General features: G+C 42.4%; 1 protein-coding gene across 1 annotated transcript in view; it reads right to left on the bottom strand.

Moving 5' to 3' along the window:
* The window catches only part of NUP133 (nucleoporin 133), a 33,185-nt gene extending 12,607 nt beyond the window's left edge, over window positions 1-20,578 (bottom strand). The window contains exons 1-18 of the mRNA XM_084260976.1: window positions 20,359-20,578; window positions 18,732-18,850; window positions 16,652-16,755; window positions 15,468-15,575; window positions 14,663-14,794; window positions 13,186-13,356; window positions 12,448-12,603; window positions 11,960-12,030; window positions 10,132-10,279; window positions 8,785-8,932; window positions 7,966-8,123; window positions 6,749-6,840; window positions 5,565-5,728; window positions 3,826-3,920; window positions 3,483-3,707; window positions 2,422-2,544; window positions 1,874-1,973; window positions 697-939 (exon numbers count right to left, since the gene is read on the bottom strand). Of these exons, the coding sequence (XP_084117102.1) occupies window positions 697-939; window positions 1,874-1,973; window positions 2,422-2,544; window positions 3,483-3,707; window positions 3,826-3,920; window positions 5,565-5,728; window positions 6,749-6,840; window positions 7,966-8,123; window positions 8,785-8,932; window positions 10,132-10,279; window positions 11,960-12,030; window positions 12,448-12,603; window positions 13,186-13,356; window positions 14,663-14,794; window positions 15,468-15,575; window positions 16,652-16,755; window positions 18,732-18,850; window positions 20,359-20,543 (2,542 nt within the window). The 5' untranslated portion in view covers window positions 20,544-20,578. The remainder of the gene's footprint in view (window positions 1-696; window positions 940-1,873; window positions 1,974-2,421; window positions 2,545-3,482; window positions 3,708-3,825; window positions 3,921-5,564; window positions 5,729-6,748; window positions 6,841-7,965; window positions 8,124-8,784; window positions 8,933-10,131; window positions 10,280-11,959; window positions 12,031-12,447; window positions 12,604-13,185; window positions 13,357-14,662; window positions 14,795-15,467; window positions 15,576-16,651; window positions 16,756-18,731; window positions 18,851-20,358) is intronic.
* Window positions 20,579-22,759: the final 2,181 nt, after the last annotated feature.

Here is a 22,759-nt window from a genome sequence, read left to right as displayed (position 1 = left end):
CTAACTTTAGTATTTACAAGATAACAGAGCCCATGAGCATCAGTAAAACTGACAAAGAGTTTAAGAGACTTTTATCAAGTTTTCAGAATGTTAAGAGGCCGCGATTATTAGAATTTGTAGCATTCATTTTTAGTCTAAGAAAATCCAACTTTATTAGCTTACTAAAATGTATTTGCTCAGGATTATTTCCAGTTAACAAGGGGTCTTTACTTTCAATTACTCATTAAAGACTTGACCACATCTGACATGTTAAAGAGCAGGTTTGCAGATTATTTAATAATCAAGATCCAGAGAATAACCTTTTCTTTATAAACACTAAATAAAATTTCAGGCATATAAATTATATTGTCACTAGTTGACATAAAACATTTATACATCCATTTATGGGCTATTTTTAGCCAGCTGGCACAAGACACATACCCACCAGAAAAAAATATAGCAAAATTAAAAAAAAAAAAACCAACCAAGCAGCTGCATGTCTTATTAGAGGTGTGGGCATGGGTGCAGCCCTGGATGTACTTCTGTGATCTGCCATTCTTCTGTAAACATCCCATTAAATCACAGACCCAAATGCTTATATTCTGAAGGCAGGCACATAGAATTCACACACACACACAGATGCCACTTAGATGCACATCCCTTCCTCAGCCAAGGGAACACTCCACCCTGGCGTGAAGGACAACAGAGGGTACTTACGGAGAGGAGACAAGAGCTCCGACCTCTTCTGCACATACTCCATTTCCACGTTGCTGTGTCTCTCTCGATCAGCAGGGCGGTCCACAGACTTCAGCTGAGACACGTAGCCATCCAGAAAGCAATCCAGTAGCGCCACCAGCTGCTCGGCCACGATGCTGCGGAGGTTGCTGTCCCCCTGGGGATACACGTTCTTCAGAATGATCCCGTGCTGACGGACTATGGCTGCACGAAGGCCACTAGATGCTTGGGGAAACAACATCGTGAGTATTAAAACAATAATCCTGTCACCACAGGGAGCGATGCTGAAGTGTAATAAAAACACATTACTACACACAATTTAAAAAACAAAAGGCAAAAAAGCTAATAAACGTTTTAATATTAAAACCCAAAGCAAGCCCAAACACACACTGTCATCTACCTTCACAAATGTAGTAAACAAAAAAGAACAGACCTCCCCCCCCCATAACTATACAGACCTACACTGTCAATTATGAGCAACAGCTGTTTTTCAGAAGAATCATTTGCACAACCTGTGAGCAAGGTAGAGAATACACACAAGGAAAAGGCAATATGTAACTTGATTAAATTACTGGGTTGTAGTCATCAAGACACAACACACCAAAATAGCTTGTATGGGTCCTGCTTTTCAAAAGATTTTTGTCTTGACAGGACTAAACAAGTGTGGCTTATAGGCAGAGGCCACAGGGAAGCTTAAGCACCAACTGGAAAGCACTTCCTTCTGCAAACATTTGTTCTGATGGTTTTCATTTATTAAAAAGTGGAGAATCATGAGTCTTCTTAAAACAATTATAGATCATATTTTATGATTAATTTTCATGTTACATGTCCCACATGCCTGCCAACCAGAACCACTGCATAACAGGAAAAAAACCCACCAAATGCTTTATCTCCCACACTTTGTTTCTGTAGTCAAATTTGCAATGCAAGTTTTAAGGAATTACCATCAATACTTGACAAAACAAGTTCTCCTTGATTCATTCCATTTCATTCACCAGATTAAACCTTCTGGTTCTCCTTATCTTACTGACAACTCTGTAGCAGCTTTTAACAGTAAGTTTAAACATTCAGGTTGAAATTCTTATGTTCTGAAGCTCATGAAAAGTATTTTTGTTTAAGAAAATAGATCATCAATAAACTAGCAATAATAATTTCTCACCTGTCCATGGAATATATTCAGGTTCTCTTTCTGGAAGCTCTCCTGTTTTATAGAGAGAGGCTCTCGACTGGCGATACTGAGAGGCAGCTAGTAGCATGTCCTGTTGAGAGGCAAGGACAGAAGCACTTTACAGTCTGCCTGCATATGCACAGGCTAAGAGATTTTGTCTTTCATAATTCTGAAATACTTTGTTAATATCCCCCTTCTCTCTACACCACTTTGTCAGCTGTACAGAAGAGCACATACTGACTGAGCAAGACACCTCAATGCTCAGGCATAAGCTCTCCACTTTTTGCTACGTACTCACGCTTTCACAGCTTCCAACAACACTGTCACTTCTCAAATTCTCTTTAGCAGTGGCTCAGGGGGAAAAGAAATGTCCCCCCAGTCTGTTTTAGACTTTTCCTTCCTAATATATCTGGACATGTGAAAAGTGCATTCACTTTTGTTCTATCACTAATTCAGATGTACAGCACTCAATTGGTTGAGAGGTCTTCAATAATTACCTTCCCCCTCCTACAAACATTCTAGTTAATGCAGTTCTGTACCTTAATGATGTTGTTCACATTGACAACTATCTGGGCCCATTCAATTGATTCAATAGGCATTTCTTTCAGGATTTGTTCCTCCTCTTCTAGTAAACATTCAAAGATGGAATCTATCTGGGACACCTAAAGACAGAAAGAAAAACTGCAGCATGCACAAGCATATCCATTACCAGCTGACACCTGAAAGCTAAGTTACAAGCTGTATAGAAAAACAAACAAGTATTAGTAAAAAACATGTTGATGACAGAAAAGATTAAAAATGTATCAACTACTCAAATGAATTAATGAAATTACCAGTTGATGTTTCATACAACACTTAGAATACAAGAACCGCCTTGTTTCTGGGCTTAAATCTGGAAGAACAACACTTTCTTCTCTGAAGGCCCCTCCATAAACTTTCATTTAGCTTATTCCTCCCTATTCTTCTGAAACATTTGGCAGCAGAACCTTTGTTAAACAACACATACTGGATAACATACCTGCTTTAAAATAGCAGACTATTATTTCTATTTTGTTTTACATTTACTTTTCTCCATTAGCAACTACCATCCACTCCAGGAACAAAGTCTTCCTAAATTTTGATTAGAAAGTTCTCAAGAAGGAAGAAACGAGCACTTGACCACAATGCAGCATAATCTCAGAATGAGCTTAGATTCACTAATGTTAGCAAGGGAAAAAAAAAATATGAGAGACTGAATCGATACAATTCCATCCAGGGCAGCTCAAAGCAGCTCTCTTATCTGTAAAGCTCTATACTCTTCAGTCCACCCTTTAAAAATGATAATTTAGCATACATTATCTGAATGTCACTTGTCTCTTTCACTGCTCATCTGTGTAGGTCAGTTGGAAATCCAAACTTTATTTCTACTACATGAAATCTGTCAGGAGTACGTACACTAAAGTGAGGAAAATGCTACCACCACACCATTCCTATTTAAAGAAAAGTTGTGTGAAGATAAATTGATTTTTAGAGGGAAGAGTTTTGAAGTATACATTAAAGCACTGCAACTTACTGCTACACGTGATATTATACAACAATTCAGAAACAACAGGTTTCTTACCTCTCTAAAGAAGACATCTGCAGGGGTAAGACTGGGGGGAATGTCACATTCTCTTTTGTTCAGTGCGAGCAGTATAGCAGCATTTACTAGATCAGGCAGCCTGGAGTGGTGATTCTTGAGAACAATAGCAGCTGCTAGTTTCTCTGCATGCTCACAGAGCAGCAGTCGAGTGGCCATCGGCATCCCTCGTACTGGAAAGCTGCCCAGATGTTCAAACACACCAACCTTTTATTAAAACAAACAAAAACCACATCACATACACTTTAAACAGTGTTCTAAAAGAGTTATTTTAAGACAAAAATACTCTTCTGTTGCCGATGCCAGAAGAACAGTAGAATTTTACCTGGTGAAGAAACTCAACGAAGAAGGAATGTGCTTTTGTCTTATCCTCTAGCTGATGAAGAAGAATGAGAGATGTGTTGCTGAAACCAGCTGCTTCTAATAAGAGGGGAAAAAAAATGTTGGATCAGACCACCTGATTAATTAGTTTATTTAATAACTACTTTTTTTTCCCTCTGAGATAAACATATTACTATACATTTCTATATATAGTGTTACTGCACCAGCACTTTTCAAAATATGTGCTGACACATTTGTATATTGCTGATCAGGCTGTTTTTGACGTGGTTTTTGAACTCTATCACAGCTGAAGCAAAGCCTTCAGAAGAACACAAGTACCGCAGTACAGCTGAGATACTTGTCTCTCAGTAATTATTCTGAAGCACTCAATTCATTACACAGCTAAAATAGCAGCTCATTAGCTTATTCAAGTTTTAGCACAATTCAGATTCCCATTTTTGTCTTCATCACAGACCAGCTATTGCTAAATTTATGACCACAGCTACTACACAATAATGTGGTAGCAGGCACTCAGACCGAAATTGACCTTGCATTGCCTTCACAATTCCACTGCACAGCCTAAGTGGGTGCCCAGCACTGGTCTGCTTTTCTTCTTCCTCACACAAGCTTGCATCTGAACAGCCAGCTAAGATTTCCATCCAGACAGTAAGGTCCTTAAAGGAGTCAGTAAGGACGATGGAAGCTTCTTCATGAGTATCCTCACCAGTATCTCACCTCAGCAGAGTAGTCCAGAGGCCAAGTTATTTTTCCATTTCAGAATTTCTGTACAGTCTACATGTGCTTTAAATCAAAAGACTAAGGCACAAAACCTCAGAAGAGCTATCACTATGAGCAAAATTAGCAAGACTATTTCCAGGAAGCTATCAATTTTCACTTCTTGCTTTAGCCAGGAACAAATGCAGATGAGGTGCTGCATTAAAATCAAGTTGATTCAGAAAATATTAAAGTTCTGATGCCTAACAATTTCTAACTGGCTGCCATGCAGAAATGACAGCAGGAAGTCAGCCATCTGTAACTATTTACAGTATGAAACTTTACAAGTAAGTCTTCGCTCAGTAACTGGCAACTGCCACCCAGAGAGGGTCCTGGGGGACGTTTCCAATTAACACTGTTCATAAGACAGGGAAACACCAACAAAGAAGTTTCTTGCTGAAAATGTGTCTGTGTTACTCTTATGTACAACAAATACTCCAAAGTAAATTGCTCTAGTCCTCTTCCAAACTCAAATACCAACACCCCAGAGGGGTAGGAGCTCACTCTACCAAGTGAATCCAAGCCTACCAGAAGCTGTGCAGCCACACTGACAAAGGCCTAAGCATGAGCAAATCACCTCTCTCTCAACATATCTACTTATGGAAAATAATTTACATCTATCCAAGGCATCGTGGAGTCACCCAAGTGACACCACCTGCTCCCTGCATGGACTACCCTCCTGAGAAATGTTTTCTTTGCTGTTTGTGCATACCACAGGAAGCCAAGAACTACCCACAGCAGACTGCAAGCTTATCTGGCAGTCCCAGAGGATGCATCTTTTAGCCCTTCTGGAAATACATCTAGTGGTGGAAGAGAGCAAGGAACACATCTGCCTTTTTTTGCAAATCTTACATTACAATTTTATCTAGGAGAACAAAAGACAGTTTTTCACCTAGAATAACCCCGTCACACCAACCAATAGAAAAGCCCCAACACACCCCCAACACCACCTCCCCACATTCTGTTTACCTTCAGGTACAGATTCAGCCCATCTTGGATCAGAGGCAGGGTAGTCGTCCATTAAGTCCACACTGATCTGTGTCACTGCCTTATCCAGTTCAGCATCAGAATCCAGATCTGCATTACTTGGGAAGATCTCAACTACCATGCTCTGTGCATTGACTATATCCTTCCTGAAAGAAACACAAAGCATGTGAAATAACAACAATAGATAGGATTATAGGAATAAGAACCACTCAATTCTCAGGATCTTCTAATATGCTTTTTAAAGAAGTACTTGACATTAAAAACATCATGGATTGTTTGGGCTATCTTTAATTATGGGTAAAAAGCACCCTGAGTCTATGGATAAAAGGTATTCCAATTCTTTTAAAGCTTGTAGGCTGCACAATATATAAGACAAAAAAGCACAAGCCAGGAAGTGTTTCAAGTTACTTTTTGTTTCATTATCCCTGTTACTTAAGAGAAAATATTCATCATACAGAGTTAAGTCTGGATGTCTCCGGTAGTTAATTGCTTGCTCTAAAATCCTATTAAGAGTACATGTAATTACTCCCACAAATGGCAACTGATTAAAAGCTCTCAGAAAAATGCTTCAGGAAACATAATGCATTATTCCTATTTCCCAGTTTCAGAGAAACCTATTCTGTTCATGTCAATGTGGAAAAAAGAGCAAGAAGCACCCAAACACTTAAACTTCCCACATATGACATCGTACTGAAGAACTCTATGTATGGGGTAATCAACACGCACAAGAAGCACTGATTTGAATTTGTGACTAAAAATTACAGTATTCCAACCAAGAAGGGATAGCTTGAATCTATTATTATTGGTTTTTCAAAATATGTCTATTTTTTATGAGACTTTCAGTTTGAATATTCAGATAACCAAGATATCTTGAAATAAAAAACATCAGTGTGTGAAATCACAGCAAGTTTACTGAAACAAACTATACTTTTAAAAACTGGAATATTCCAAATCTTCCATTAATCAGCCTCCCATCAACAGCTTGGCCAGCTGGACAAGCCATTGCTATCTAACACTTCCTATGGAAGACGTTCATCTATCACTAAAATAACATTTTATTAAAACAGCACAAAAGTAGCTTTACCAAGATAATATTTTACTCAAATATCAGAGTGCCTTCAACAACAGCAAATAAAAAACCCCTCAAAATCAAATGCAGTTTCTACCTGCAGTACTGTAGAAAAGCAGCTTTCAGTAACTTAGTCTTATCTTCTTGAGCTATCATTTCCAGCCTGCCTGTTGGGTCAAATGTAGGGCTCTGAAAATGCAAAGACAAAGCTTCAGCTGAAAGACAAATGTCAGACTTCATTATGAAATGAAAACAATGTTTCTAAGTACCAACAACATATATTTAAAAGAAAAATGCCACTAGAAGCAGTTGTGTTTATTAAGCCAAACATAAGCCCACAGGATGCATTACAATTAAAGTCACACAGTGGCCTGACCTCCAGCATTTTAATAAAATTCATGAGAAAGGAACTTATGTGAACTTATTTTACCAGTCAAACTTTGTATGGTAACAAATATCTTAACATTCAAAACCAACAGTTTTGACAGAATTTAAAAAGGGATTAATGAGTACTATCACCCCCCAAAAACAACCCAACTCACATATGTGCACACAAATCTAACCAGAGATTAGTTCAGTAAGAGAACTATAGTTCCATCTGAGCAATCACCACTAAGGTCTTCCACTGAAATAAAATACTAGTTAATAACTGACTACCTAACAGCTCACTACTACCCCATAGAAATATTCTCTGATTTATATTGCAACAACTGCTCTGTTCTTCCCTCTGAGTCCAGGGACATCTCCAGGGCACACACATTTTAAACAGAACATGTCTGATGTAAATAAAAGCCTAATAAACGTGCATTGCACAAAGTAACAATGAAGATACTTTAACATTTTTATAAGACCATATGAAAAATATATACAAGAGAAACAATATTCAGCCACTATACAGCCCTTCTCAGTGTGGTCTCCAAGCTTTCTGCAGCGTGATAAGAAAAAAGTCTCTTGCATGCACAAAGGACTGAAGAAACAATCCTGACCAAAAAGTGGTAACAAAATCTGAGTCTTAGCAGTACTGTTATATCAGGCCTAGTGACATACAGTAGTAATACATCTACATGAAAAAAAATACAAATTTCAGAGAAATCCTGACTTCAAAGGAAAGGAAAATAAAAGTTACCCAAACTGGCAGATGATGTAAAAATTTTGGGGTTTTGAAAACAGCCTTCATTACAAGTGTTTGATTCTCTATTAAAAAACCCTTTGAAACTCAAACAAGCTAGATTTCCCCAGTGACAATTCAAAACTACCAGAAAGACATTTTATTTCTACCCTCAATTTTCAACCAGTCAAATAAACAACCATTACCTCACTTCTTGGTGCAGCAACAGAAGAGGACAGAGAATCTTCAAGGTCTTCAGGAAGCACAGAAATGCTTTCCCTGGTTAAGATGGTGATAAGTCCACTTTTTTTGGTAAAGAAGATGGGGAGGCTGGTACAGGAACCTGCTCCTAGAATGCTATCTCCTAAGACAAGAGGGACAAAAGAAAAACATGCACATAAATGCCAATTTAGCAACAACATTGGTTTCACAGACAATTAAGTTTTGTCATGAACTAACCAAGAATAATTAAAAACTGCACCTGACTTAGAGAAATTATGGACACCATTTTGCTACTCAAGATGCAGATAGTGCAAGTTTTTAAAAAAGCCAAGATTCAGATGATTCAAATTCTACCAAATGACCAATGTGCACATCCTGCTTGAAAACACCTCTGAAGGTCAAGGATGACATACTTAAAGACAACTGATGCAAGCACCTAGTATCAGTTTTAGGCTCAATCTTGACACAAAGTTAATTTAAAAGAAAATAATCCAGAGAGAATGGTGAAAGAAGGGGAAAAAAAAAGACACACACACATCCCCCCCATATAAACTGCCCACACCCTTGCACATACCAGGAGTGGGGATTTATTTCACTTTTACCCAAACCAGCGCAGAGTAAGCAAGAACAATACTGGATGTCATGTCAGCACTTTCCCCATACACTCAAGAGAAACTTCCAAATTGAAAGACTTAAAGAGAAAAAGGAGCTTAAATATGATTCGCTTTCTGAGAAATCTGAATACTGCAAAAATGTTCAGTTAGTATGAAGAAAATGGGATTTAGTTTTCCCCTGCATGTTACCTTGTATGCCAAATATGATTTTCTCCTGGGGCAAAGAAACTTTTCCAGTTCCCGTGGAACAAGCAAACACTTCATCTTCCTTATAGAGGTAAGCAGCATGGCTAAAGTAATCTGGGACTACCAGACAGCACAGCACTTCCTCTTCTGACTGAAAGCATCACATACGAACAACATCACATACATAATCAAAACTTTAAACAAACATCTAACATTTTAAAGGTTGAGTTACCTGAATTTGTTTTAATACAGGAAGATATAGATATTGTTTCTAACCTAAAAACTCAAGCAACTTTTAATTTGCCCTAAAACTTAAGATTCTGTGTTCTTTTCCCTCCCCCTCTTCCTTATATATTAAAACCTTCCTGATTTCACTTGGAGAGAGAAGTAACAGATCATCAGTGTGCAGTTTTCACATTCTCAGCTTAAGATTCAATTTTAAGATGCCATTACAGGCAGGGGGGAGTGGGGGAAGGCTGGAAGTTTACTGAAGAAATTTAATGTCCAAGCTGACACTTCCAGAAGCGCAGATGAGGTAATGCTGAGGTAGGCTAAGGACCACCAATGTGTCCTCCCCTCCCAGCAAGCCAGCTGTCCAAGGAGGACCAAAACATGGGTCTCGATTCCTTGTTCTGCTACAAGAGTCTGAGATCTGCTCTAAATGGACTGCATGAATATACAATAAATTACTCTGCAGAAACTTTCACAGATAGGACAAAAATTAAGATAAACCAGCAACAATCAGTTTAGATTTTTATTATGGAGGCTTTTTAATATACTTTAAAGTGTAAAGCATGAACTTTTCTACAGTTACTCTTAAACATGAGAGGATGCCAGTACACATACTTTGCTGACTGAATATGAGCCAGCAGTGTGCTCAGGTAGCCAGGAACGCCAACAGCATCCTGGCTTGTCTCAAAAATAGTGAGGCCACACATGGAGTACTGTGTCCAATTCTGAGGTCCTCACCACATGAAAGACATTGAGGTCCTCAAGTGAGTCCAGAGAAGGGCAACCAGGCTGGTGAAGGGGCTGGAGGGCAAGTCTTACAAGGAGCAGCTGAGGGAGCTGTGGATGTTTAGCTTAGAGAAGTGGAGGATGAGGGGACCTTATCATTGCCTACAATTAGGGTAGATGAGCTACTTAGGGATATGGTTTAGCATAGGACAGGAACGGTTGGACTTGATGATCTTAAAGGTCTTTTCCAACCTTGTGATTCTGTGATTCCAGTAACAACCTTAAGACAGAGAACTTGATTTTACTTTAGATAAAAATCTGATGGCTGATTTATCTACAGGAATATTCTCACTCTGATTTCTTAACTTGGTTTTAGAGCTTTTGTTTCCATACCTGAAAAGATGGATTATACTGTGTCACCTCCACGACAACATCATCAGACATCTGGTAGCCTTTATCTTCTACTGTTATCAGAGTGTAGTAGACAAGACAGGGACTATCTCCAGGATGCCATGCTGCAGCAAGTACCACCAGTCCATCACTATTCGACAACAGATATCACACCAGAGAAAGATGATCATCACGTATTTTACTCACTCAAATTCTACCAATCACAAAAAAATTTAAAAGTTTAAGAGGAATCACATTTAAAGAAAGATTGCACTGCTTGCTCTTTCAAGCTGTTTTATAAACAGTATTCATATTGCAGTACAAAAGTGAACCAAGGCAGTTGTGATTTTATGTAATTACCTTAAATGCAAGAGATACTGAATTCCCTGCATTTGCAGCAACAAGTTACAATCAGTTACTTGCTGCCCTTATAAAACCAAGACAAAATGAACCCCCAAACCTGGTAAAATGACACTAAAAAAAGGGAAAGGAGTTTTGCATGGTTAGGTGCTGGGAGAGAACGGGGCTGCAAAAAGTGGCTGCTGTGAGGAGCTGCTGGAATTCTCCACGGCCCCAAAGTGTAAACAATCCAAGGCCAAGAGACAGTCGAGCGCCTCTGAGAACCACATGTAGGAGAAAACAAGCCGGCAGCAGCTGCATTTTGCCACCAGAGAAGGGAGCGAGAAGATGGAACGAGCTGTGCAGACACCAAGGCCGGAGAAGGGCGGGGGAGAAGGCGGCCCAGGTGCCGGAGAGAAAGATGCCCCTGCAGCCCGTGGAGAAACCCATGGAAAAGGCTGAGACCCCACCTGCAGCCCGTGGAGGGTCTCCACGCTGGATGGAGCAGGTGGAGACACAGGGAAGATGCTGTGACCCGATGTTGGGATAAGCCCCTGCCAGAACTTGCAGCCATGAGGAGAATCAGAGACACAGAGATGAGAGAAAGAGAGTTTTGCATCAGAACAGGTTTGCTGGGGGAAGCTGGTGACCCTGTGGAGGACTGGGACTGAGAGGCACTGGGACAAAGAGATAAAGCCCTGTGGGAAAGGACTCACGTTGGAGAAGGAAACCAACTTGCAAGGGACTGACCGAAGCCCCCATCTCCCAGTCCCTGCCCTCCTGTACTGCGAGCAAGGGGAAGAAGGGAGTGAAATCATGACTAGAATGAAGTCTGCTTAAAATGGAGCAGGGGGCAAGGTTAGAGGTGTTTTAAGATCTGGCAAAGGAAAACAGCTCATGAAGAAGTAACTGAGAACCCCATCTTCCCCAGTCCCTGCCCCCTGTGCTGTGAGCGGGGGGAAAGAGGGGAGCAAAATCCTGACTAAAGTCTGCTAAGAAGGGAATGGTGTGGGGAAAGTGTTTTAAGATCTGGTTACGTCTGTTTTAAGATCTGGTCACGCTTCCGACTCCGGTTTTCACTGTTCTTTGTAGTGTAGTGTAATAAATTAGGCAGTTTTCTTTCCTTCACTATGTGTTGAGTCTGTTTGGCCCATGTCATTTGATGACAGGATGATCTCCCCCTGTCCTTATTTTGACTCCTGAGCCTCTTAATATGCATTTTCTCCCCTCTCCAACTAAGGAGGAGAATAATAGACTGACTTTGGTGGGCATCTGGCCTCCAGACAGGGCCAAACCACCACACAGAGGTAAAGAGAGCATGAAATATAAGATATCATTATAACAGGGTTATCTAACATGATGTGCTTATTGCATATGCTTGAGTGGCACTCAAGCATAATTAAATTGCGATTACTTTAGGGAAAGTGTTTGCAAGAAAAGAGAACACATTTATCTCATTAATGTCTTACCAGACACAAGTGTACTTCCTTACCGATTCTGCTGCAAATCCATGTACTGTATATTTACTTCTCCTTTAGTATCTTCATAGTTACTTTCAGAACCCTTAAAAAAATCAAATCAATACATCTGACTTACTATAGAATCACAGAACAGGAAAGGACCTCATACATGTTTGATGATGTATCAACCTCCAGGTGTTATACACCTGTCTGTTACTATCAAAGTCGTATACATGGCAAGTTCAATGGAGGTGCCAGGAACCATTTGGCACAAGCCATCAACAATATCATAGAACTATGGAATAATCTGAGCTGGAAGGGACCTCAAAGCCCATCTAGTTCAAACCCCTTGCCATGGGCAAGGACACCCTCCACTAGCCCAGGCTGCCCAAAGCCCCATCTAGCCTGGCCTTGAGCACTGCCAGGGAGGGGACATCAAATGCATATACACTATATAGCAACATATAAATAGGCTGCTAAACAAACACACAAAGCCTTTACCAGGTGAGGGGGCTCTTACCCAAATTGCATCTGTAATATGTTCTTTCAGGATCCTGTTGATATCCCAACTAAGAATAAAACGTTCTGATGAATCATCAATCTCCCATTTGTTTAGATTGGAACTTGTCAGCATATAAAAGCTGGATCTCTCTCTATCCCAAAGAACACTTGAAATCTGCATTTAAAACAAACAAAGAAACAACCCTCAAAAGACTGAAGCACAGCCGTAACACTTGGATACAATTATCCACACCACTCTCAGTCCACATATAAAAAAAAATTGCTTCCTTGAGCAGCCTACACAAGTTACATTACAAGACGAGAATGTTATCCCCAGGAGGAGTCTCATTTTATAGATACAATAGCATCTACAGCAAGTATGTTTCTCAAACTTTTTGTAACTTCCATGGAATTTATTGACAAAGCTCAACCCAATCACCAACCCTTGGCAACCCTAAATCAGAAAAGTAAAATTGCAGGTTACTGTTAGCTTCTTCAAGTAATAATAAGGCTATTTCTAGAAAGAGGCAAGACATCTTTCCAATCACTGTGCGTTCCCAGGAAGTCTCCTTTTATTCAGCATCCAGATGTATTTGGTTTCTGTCTGTCTTCCAAATTTCAAAGAAATATAAGAACAAGAACAAGTTGGGTCTTCTCCTTTTTTTGTCATCGTACAACTAACTTTCTTAAACACTGTGGCTGGAAGTTATAGGGAGAAGTTAAAGCAGTTTACTATATGAAGGTTTTTCAAACTTACCACAGCATCGTGTCCAGGAGACAATATACCCAGAAGAGAAGAAACCTTTCTACCAATTCCAGAAAACATGCCCTGACCCTGTGGCAGGGCATGCTGATGAATCTTGCCAGAATTATCTGGTATCAATCGAACTAGTTGGCCTCTGGAGGATGATAAAATAAAGCTTCCTCCCTAGCAAAAAGAAATAGCAACTATATTTAAAAAAAAATTAAAGTCATAGTCCTAAAATAATTCTGTAAGATAAAAATTCTTTATTTCATCTTGTAAGGGCAAACACTAAACAAAAACAATGCACATGACATTCACAATACTCAAGAGCTAAACAATTTTTTAAAAAAATAATCACATAAGAAGACTGTTTAAACCAGTTTTTCCACATTATTCTCTAGGCTTGAATTAGTGCAGAGTACAGCTCACAGCATACTTTAATTTTAAACCAAGTTTTGGAAATATATGAGAAAACATATTTAATCAATTTCTGCAGGCACTACTACATGCAATATTCATATGTTGAATTAGGAATTAACATTCAACTTCCATGTCTGCATTTCAATCTTGAAGATTTAAGCCTACTATAGCTTTTTTTTTTAAATTAGCATCCTATTCTACAGACACTAACCTAAATGACCTGCATAACAAATCTTCCATCTAGTTGTGTCAAAAAAGACTGGGGTAGGTAATTAAAAACAATTAACAGCTCATTAGTGAAAGTATAAATGAGACAAGATGTCACAATGCTAGTGTCAGACCAGGAAATAAAACAATATGCAGATACAAAGACAGAAATAGTTTTCTGGTGGGGCTTGAGATTTTTTTAAAGGAGATTAGAATAAACATTAGCATGAAGTGAAATGTCAGACTGGTGCTTGGCACTGGCAGAGTCATGTTCTTATCACTGCATGGCATTCTTATCCATGAAACTCCATTTTAGCTTAACAACAGAACCAAAATCTTCTGCAACCCCAGTGATGAAAAATACATGCAAAACATGCACTCCAGTGTAGGTGCTTATATACCTCATTTAGGAGCTGGAGACTTCTGTCAGTGGAAGCCTTGCTTCTCCTAATGGGTGCAAGAGCCAAGAGCCTGTTTCTGAACCAACCATCTGAGAGACCCCACGTGATACCTGCTGGATCCCATCACAACTCAACCTTTTTACTTTATAGGTTCTCAGCTACTGCCTTTCACTACTTGCAGACATGGACACTGCCTTCGTGCCCGCTACCACCAAGGCAATAAAAACAACAAAAAAGGTGCCCTTAATCCAAAAACTGATCAAAGTGTGTATGTCATAGGGACTGAAAAGTCTGTTAGATGTACAACCATTAAACAACCCCACCAAACAAACCGCTAAGGGTCTGAAGGCTGCAGAGAGAATAAACTGTTTAGGTTTAGGACTGATAACGTGGAACATGCTTTTCCATTTCTAACATATGAAGTAAGGCAGAGTTCTGATATACATCATGCTGTACTGTACCTTTACTGCAGTTAGGAAGCTGCACAGAGAACCTCCAAAATCTGTGAAAGTCTCTGTATAGGAACCTTCGTGTGCCAGACTGGGCCAGTAGCGCACGGACCCTTCGCTGGTGGCCACCATTATTGCCAGGGACTTGAAGAGAGAAAGCAGGTAACAGAACATGCATCAGCATCATCACACAGCTTTAACCAAAACACCTTACCTATCAAGAACGTGGGTGCAAGTGCCCAAACAGGTAGTAAGTACACATGGCTGCACACTGACAAGCCTAGAGCTGAACTGCGAAATGGCTCTGTGGTGTAACTGAACACACACAGGCAACGTGCTCATTTTGCTAATGGTATTTTCTACTAGTTCTTGTTCCTGAAAACTCAGGGTCTGCTGTTGAAACGCAAACAAAAGTTATGGCTACAAGACAGAAAAGAGCCCAGGGAAAATCCCACATGCCAAGAGGTGTAAGCTACTATGGAACTACAATTTAACAAAGAAACTGCACCAGCTCACACTGCATACAAGATTGTATTATCAACACAGTACTTCTTAGAGTACTGCCGTTTTGTTTGTGAAAGTATGCCAAGCGACCCTTAGGGAAACTATAACTTAATCTGATCCTGTAACATGTAAATGGTGTTCACTCCAAAGGTCTAGAGAAGTTAGTTTGCAATAGTTTGAAAGAGACAAACAATCCTGAACCTTTTAACAGATATTACAACACCAAATGCAGTTTTCAAATACTTGATAAAATACAATATATATTCAGTTACTCTAAAAGCATTTTTAAACACTAGGATTTAAAAGTGATCACCTGCAGAGACGGCGCTTCACCCAAGGAACTGAGACAAGATATAGCGGCTAAACTAGAGCTCCACTGGAAGTCACTGGGTGGCAGCTGCAGTTCCTTGCACAGAGACAACTAAATAAGAAAGAAATGTCAGTATAGATATGAGACTGAAAGAACTTATTCCTCTGCCACAATCTTTAGACTTTTGGACCCTGCTAAAAATTCTTTTTCAGCCAGCCCAGAGACTAGATAGGGGAACCAAAAGAATGTCACAGGACATTTAGCTGCTTGTGGTGACCACACCGAAAAACACACCTATTTGTACATTTTCAAGCATAACTTCTTATTTTGCTTTGGTGGCTTCCCCTTTCACCCCTCCCCCCCCAAATGTTGTCATAACATGACAATTCTGAACTAATTCTTTTGCAGGTACAGTTACCCAGACATTCCTTAACACAATATACTAACAAGGCAGCGAAACAAAAGTAAACTGTGCTTGAGAAAGCTCACTAGGTGCTAACAGAATAGAGAGGGTAAACACTCCTCCCCTCCTGAAAAGTTAAATCAGCCAGAAAAAAAATTAGTATCTTGAAAAATCTCTGCAAGTACCAGAATGTCTATACCCTACTGTCCACTGTAAGCACAGAATCTGTATAATTAACATACACTCCCCTGATTTTGTGACTATGGGGTTCTTCTGACCAGACTTTCTACACACTGAAACACTGCCCAGAGGAAAAAAAAAAAAACAACAAACCCAAACCTAAATAACAGTTCCTGATGTAAGAAACCTGGATGAAAAAAATACCTGCAGCACACCTGAACCTAGGCAGCTAGTTTTGACAAGCTGAAAAGCAGTGACAGAATTATCTAAACCGATCTGTAACGTATCGGTTAGTTTCCAACTACTAAAACAAACTTTAATCAAGACTATCTAAAATAAGAGACACATTAAACCACAAAAAAATTACTTTGGTGTTAAGTTGACAAAAATGAAGAAATGAATATAAATAGTTAACATCTCTCAGAAGCCTGAACTTCAGTTACTGTTGTTAGTACAATGTTGTAGCAACGATGTTATTATTGAGGGAAAACAGATTAATTCAAATTTATTAAAAAAACACCCCTGCTTTAACCAAGGCAACTGAATATTTTAACCAGCATAATACAAACATGTAATTTTTTTCCCATCTTGATCTTTCAAATACCTTAGCAACTGGCGACTGACCAATCTTCCAAATAATCAGCCTCTCCTTATGGACTAGCCAGGCCCATCCACTTTCATCCACTTGAACGCTCAGCGGGTCATCAGCTACACACAGAGTAATTTCAATGCATTAAGATTTTAAGACACTGCAGACTAACCTTAAAACCAATGAACTTTTGTTTGCATATGAGAATAGCATCTTTTCTATCAAAATTAAATTCCACATTAAGATTTCCATATAGTTTAAAAATACATTTGACAAATGCCTAGTTTATGAGTGATGGAAATATCTTCTAGGACTGCCGTGCTTTTCATTTTACAGAAGACAAAAATAATCTTCAAAACTGCTGAGCACTTGCAAAGCTATGAAGGATAAATGTTTTGTTCCCTCATACCTATTAGGAAAAGAAATCAGAGAAAAATTGCTTAGGACACTCATTCCTTGAGCTCCAGGAAAGGTTGGTTTCACTGGGGGATTTAGAAGTGATAATAAACATGGTTTAAAAATAAATAAAAAATACAATTAGAACATCCACTGAAGGTGTCGCAGTTTTGCATGGCTGGGTGCTGGGAGAGAACGGGGGTGCAGAAAGTGGCTGCTGTGAGGAGCTGCTGGAATTCTCCGCAGCCCCAAAGTGGAAACAATCCAAGGCCAAGAGATAGTTGAGCGCCTCTGAGAACCACATGCAGGAGAAAACAACCCGGCAGCAGCTGCATTTTGCCACTGGAGAAGGGAGCGAGAAGATGTAACGAGCTGTGCAGACACCAAGGCCGGGAAAGGGCGGGGGAGGAGGTGGCCCAGGTGCCGGAGAGAAAGATGCCCCTGCAGCCCTTGGAGAAACCCATGGGAAAGGCCGAGACCCCACCTGCAGCCCCTGGAGGGGCTCCACGCTGGATGGAGCAGGTGGAGACATAAAGGAGATGCTGTGACCCTACGTTGGACCAAAACCCCTGCCAGCACTTGCAGCCATGAGGAGAAACAGAGACACAGAGATGAGTGAGAGAGAGATTTGCACCGGAACAGGTTTGCTGTGGGAGGCTGGTGACCCTGTGGAGGACTGGGACTGAGAGACACTGTGATAAAGAGATAAAGCCCTGTGGGGAAGGACTCATTTTGGAGAAGTTCATGGAGGACTGTCTCCTGTGGGTGAGACCCCCCGGTGCAGCAGGGGGAGGGTCTGGAATGAATGCCCCCGCCCCACCCAGCCAAGAAGGGAACCAACTTGCAAGGGACTGACCAAAGCCCCCATCTCCCAGTCGCTGCCCTCCTGTGCTGTGAGCAGGGGGAAGAAGGGAGCAAGATCATGGCTAAAGGGAAGTCTGCTTAGAATGGAGGGGTGGGGGGAAGGTGCTACCAAGAACCCCATTTTCCCCAGTCCCTGCCCCCCCTGTACTGCGAGCAGGGGGGAAGAAGGGAGCATAATCCTGACTAAAGTCTGCTAAGAAGGGAGTGGTGGGGGGAAAGTGTTTTCAGATCTGGTTGCATTTGTTTTAAGATCTGGTCACGCTTCCGACTCTGGTTTTACTGTTCTTTGTAGTGTAGTGTAATAAATTTGGCAGTTTTCTTTCCTTCACCATGTGTTGAGTGTGTTTTGCCCATGTCATTGCTGACAGAATGATCTCTCCCTGTCCTTATTTTGACTCCTGAGCCTCTTAATATGTATTTTCTCCCCTGTCCAACTAAGAAGGGGAGTAACAGACTGACTTTGGTGGGCATCTGGCCTCCAGCCAGGGCTAAACCACCACACAAGGAAACAAGAGATTCCAAACAAGTGAAAAGGATGAGAAAGAATTAACAAGCAAAAGTTACTAAAAAACTACTACTGACTGTCTTCATAACTTTAGATTACAGGATATATTGTTAAGACAGCAGCTGAAGGACATTTACACAGACTCATGTAGGTATTGTTACAATTACACTTATATAAACATAAAACCCTTAAAAAGTTGCTTTCAAACTAAGCCACAAACATTTCAGCATCCTCTGCAAAGTCAGCATTTAAATTGCACCAACAACATGTTAACACCTTTCTCACCTGCCAGTTTTCATGAGGAAAATAACTGATAAAATCAGTTCTTACCATCAGCCTTTTTCAGGGCTTCCATAACCTTGACAGGCAGAGAGGATCCATAAGCCTTAACATCATAGTTAATGGTCTCGCCTGCCGAGGGATGCTGGATGACTCTGGTGGGTGTTGCTCTGAAACCAAAGAGAAAGTTATAGGTACCTGACAGTTGTTTCTCCAACAGTTTCAACAGATGTTCACCTCATCAGTATCTGTTTAGAATAGATGTGGCGAAATTGGTTTATGTAAAATAAACACACTCTGTCTGGGAGCACCATCTAAAGCAGCCATTCGGTGGCCTCCTTGCTCACTGCCATCAAATCCCTTTATTTTTTAAAGAACTGATTTTAAAACATGCACACACACACACCCCATCGCAAGTCTCTCCTCCAGTAACAAAATCATCATTCAATATCCTTACAATCTGGTTGTCTAGAGCACAAAGCTATCCACAACACCAGGAGACCTCAACAGAGAGTCAAAAAGATTCACAGAACTCCAGGGGTTGGAAGGGCCCTCAAAAGAACATCTAGTCCAACCTACCCCACTCCCTGCCCCCCAGCAGGATCACCTAGACTAGGACATACAGGAATGTGTCCAGGTGGGTTGTGAATGTCTCCAGAGGAGACTCCACAACCCCCCTGGGCAGCCTGTCCCAGTGCTCTGCCAACCTCTCAGTTACCAAGGTCTTCCTTATGTTGACACGGAACCTCCTGAGGTTCTGAGAGGCACCCACTGCCCCTTGTCCTATCGCTGGCCATGACTGAGAAGGGCCTGGCTCTGTCCTCCTGTCACTCACCCTTTACATATTTATAGACACTGAGGATAACCAGGGGTACAGAGCATCTTATAATACATCCCAACAGATAAACAAACAGTCAAAGCGATTTAGATAACAGCACTGTCATAACCTAAGCTGGTTTTAGACCATAAAACCAAGGCAGAGACTGCAAAGAGAGATGAGGTCTGTTCTTAGAACTTCTAACGCAGCTGAAGCAGGGGCTTCAGGCAAAGCCCTCTCACCAGGCTCATACAGAAGTATGTCTTACCAGATCTACTGACCACTGGAAAAGGTTCAGATAACAAACACTTGGCTTTTTTTGTTTATTATTATGCTATCTTTCTTTTGCTCCCCTTTATCACCATCCCAGCTTCCTACCAGCTCTCTCAACAGCTGCTACTTCAGCAAAGAGCGAGCCTGGCCAGGCCGGCAGCACCAGTAACCTAACCGCGTATAACAGGCCTTCCCCGCGCAAGGAACGAGGGAGGGGGTGCCGGGGCCGGCTGTCAGCCTCCTGCGCAAGGGTGGCTGCGGAAGAGCATCGGGAGCACCTCCGCACGCCCCGTGCGGCCCCGCGGCGGGAGAGGCGGCTGCACGAGGGGCGGCGGCCCCCGCAAGGGAGCCGCGACAACGGAAGGAGCGGGGTTTCGCTCCGAAACGGGAAGGGAGAGGGGAACGCCCCCTCAAGACCTCAGCGGCGCGGCCCGAGGCGGGCGGGAGCACGGGGAGTCCCGGTCCCGCCTCGGAGGGCGCCGGGAGGGGCGGGGCCGAGGCAACAGCCCGGCGGGAAAAGCCGCCCCGTACCCCGTCACCCCTGCGCGGCGCGGCCCGGCCGGGCGGAGCGGCCGGGACTCGACTCACCGGGCGGACAGGGAGCCGCTCCTGCGCGCCACCGGGGAGAACAGCACCGGGGAGCTGGCTGCCGCCACGACGGGCAGATTCTTCCTGCCGCCCGGGCGGGAGAGCGGGCTGGGAGCGGCGCTGCCGAGGTTCCTGCGGGCCGACCCACCGGGGGTCCGCGGGGAGGCGGGAGCCGAAGGGAACATGGCTGGGAGAGGGGAGCGCCGCCGCACCGGAGCTCCCGCCGGGCGCCGGCTGAGAGCGTCACTGCGGGCGCGGGGCGGGGCAGAGCGGAGCGAGGCCCAGCCCCTGCCGGGGAGCGGCGGAGACCCCGCAGGAGCTGTACGGCTGTCGCAGCGCCGCAGCCGCGCTGGCGGCTCTGCCCTCACAGGCGCGCCCTGCCTGTCAGGGGCTGCGGCCTTAACGCACGAACGCCCCATTTCCCCATCGGCTGCGCGGAGCTCCTGCCGCCCCTCGGAAGAGGGCTCTCCCCCTCCAGAGAGGGGCGTAGGGGGCCCGCTGGCGCAGTGTTACCTCTGAAGAGCAGATGTTCTGCCGTGCCCTCCCCAGCACAGGAGCCTTTCCCCAGCCAGCGGCGCGGGCAGCCAGCGCTGGCGCGTGGTTCCGCAAAACCCCACGGGTCCCCTCGCTCAGACCTTCCAGAAGGCCGGCTGGGTGCGCTCGGGATTCACAAGGCTGGGTTTGGAACCAGCTCTTGCTGAATTCACGCGGTTGTGGCGCTAACCAGCTGGAGCGGAGAAGGGGGGCAGGGCGCTCGCAGCAGGCTGTCCCTGAACGACAAGCTGGTGTAGGGCGCTTTGGGAAGGATGCATGTTCTGCTAACAGGGCGCCTGCTCCCTGAAACAGCCTCTGCTGTAACCTGTGTGTGTCCCCCAGGTACCTAATAAAACCAGAAGCAAACAAAGCAACCAACCCGAAGAAAACATGCAAACCTGGGCACATCTCACTTCTGTGGCCCAGTACCAGTCACACACGGCATTGGGTATAGAATTAGCCCTAAAGGACACTGAAATTGTCTCAGCTGCGTTGGTCTGTAGAAAAAGAGCTTTCAGAAGGTCTCTACATACCATCTGCTTGGGGAAGAAGTGAAGGTAATTAGTGAAGATAAACTAAGAATATTAAAATCCCTTAATTAAAAAAAAGTTTGATTAAAAGTTAAAGGTGCCAAGCTTTCTGTCTGGACTGTGGTCCAGTATGACTGAACTTTAAATGCAGAGGAGATGAACTTGAGCTGTTTGGTTCTGGGGCATCTGTTTCAGCGCTTTGTCTTTTAACTTCATCTCCTTTTGCTTTGATTTTATAGGAAAAGCAAAAAATACGAACCTTTAGTGGAGCTTCACTCTACTGTTACATTAATAGTAGCATCCTTCTGTATGGCCTTCTCTATTATACTTGGTGCAGCAATGCTCAATCACTGTTACTCTTCCATCAGTAAAACCAAACTGAACCAGAAGACACACACACAAAGAAGCAAATGAGTAAAAGTCAACCTGCTGTCCACGTTTCCTTTTGTCCATGAACTGTGAAGTTCAAATTATTTTCAGAACTGAAAGCTCCCCTTCACATCTCGTTTCTGAATTTAAGGTGATGCAGTGGTCTTTTTGCCTATGGAATCCTGCATACACTTTGGTAGCTTGCTCTGGGCATTACGCAGTGGCTTTTTACTGTCCCAGCCCTGTGTTAAGAGCTCCACCTTCAGGAAAGAGGATAGAGCTCAACCTTTACATATTCTCTACACAGAAATAGTTAATGCTGGTATGGGTTAGAGATTTAACCAGTTCTGGAACTGGGACTCATACGGTGTTTTTCACACGAAAATGTGAACGTCCAGCTGGCACGCCAATATATATAGGAGTGATAATCTTTATACTTTTAAAAAATTTACCAATGGGTTGAAAAACTGTAGAAAATCCTGATTGGGCAGACTAGCCACAAATAGCTGCCTACCTATTCAGAAAGAAAAATTAGTTTGAAAGGATAGCACCAAACTTATTCAGCTGCAGAGCCAACAAAACTCTCATGAAGTGGTGAACTGAATATGCCTTACAGGTCTTTAAACAGAGCTCAGTATCATTTTCTTCATAGGATAAGAAATGTAATGCCTACCTTCTCAGAATAGAGTTCCCTAATAGGTCAGAGCATTAATCTATTGGATCATTGCATCGTGAGTTGAAGGCCTCTTAGGTAACTGGAAACAATTCTCCCCATTCAAGACATCTGAAAATGTTGAGCAGTGGAAATGTGAAGACAGAGTTGGCAGAGATCACAAAGGCAGGGTATTCTCTTCTGTTACTCCCTGAACTGGAATCCACTCCCTTTTCACAGATTAAAATTTTGACAGAAAACAGGCTCTCTCTATCAGAAGATTAAAGCAAAAATGCTGCATTAACTTCTTGAAAGC

The sequence above is a fragment of the Gallinula chloropus genome (genome assembly GCF_964237585.1).
Source record: "Gallinula chloropus genome assembly, chromosome: 3".
Lineage (NCBI taxonomy): Eukaryota > Metazoa > Chordata > Aves > Gruiformes > Rallidae > Gallinula > Gallinula chloropus.
Note: the sequence above shows the minus strand (reverse complement) of the source record. Positions and strands in the feature narration are given on the sequence as shown.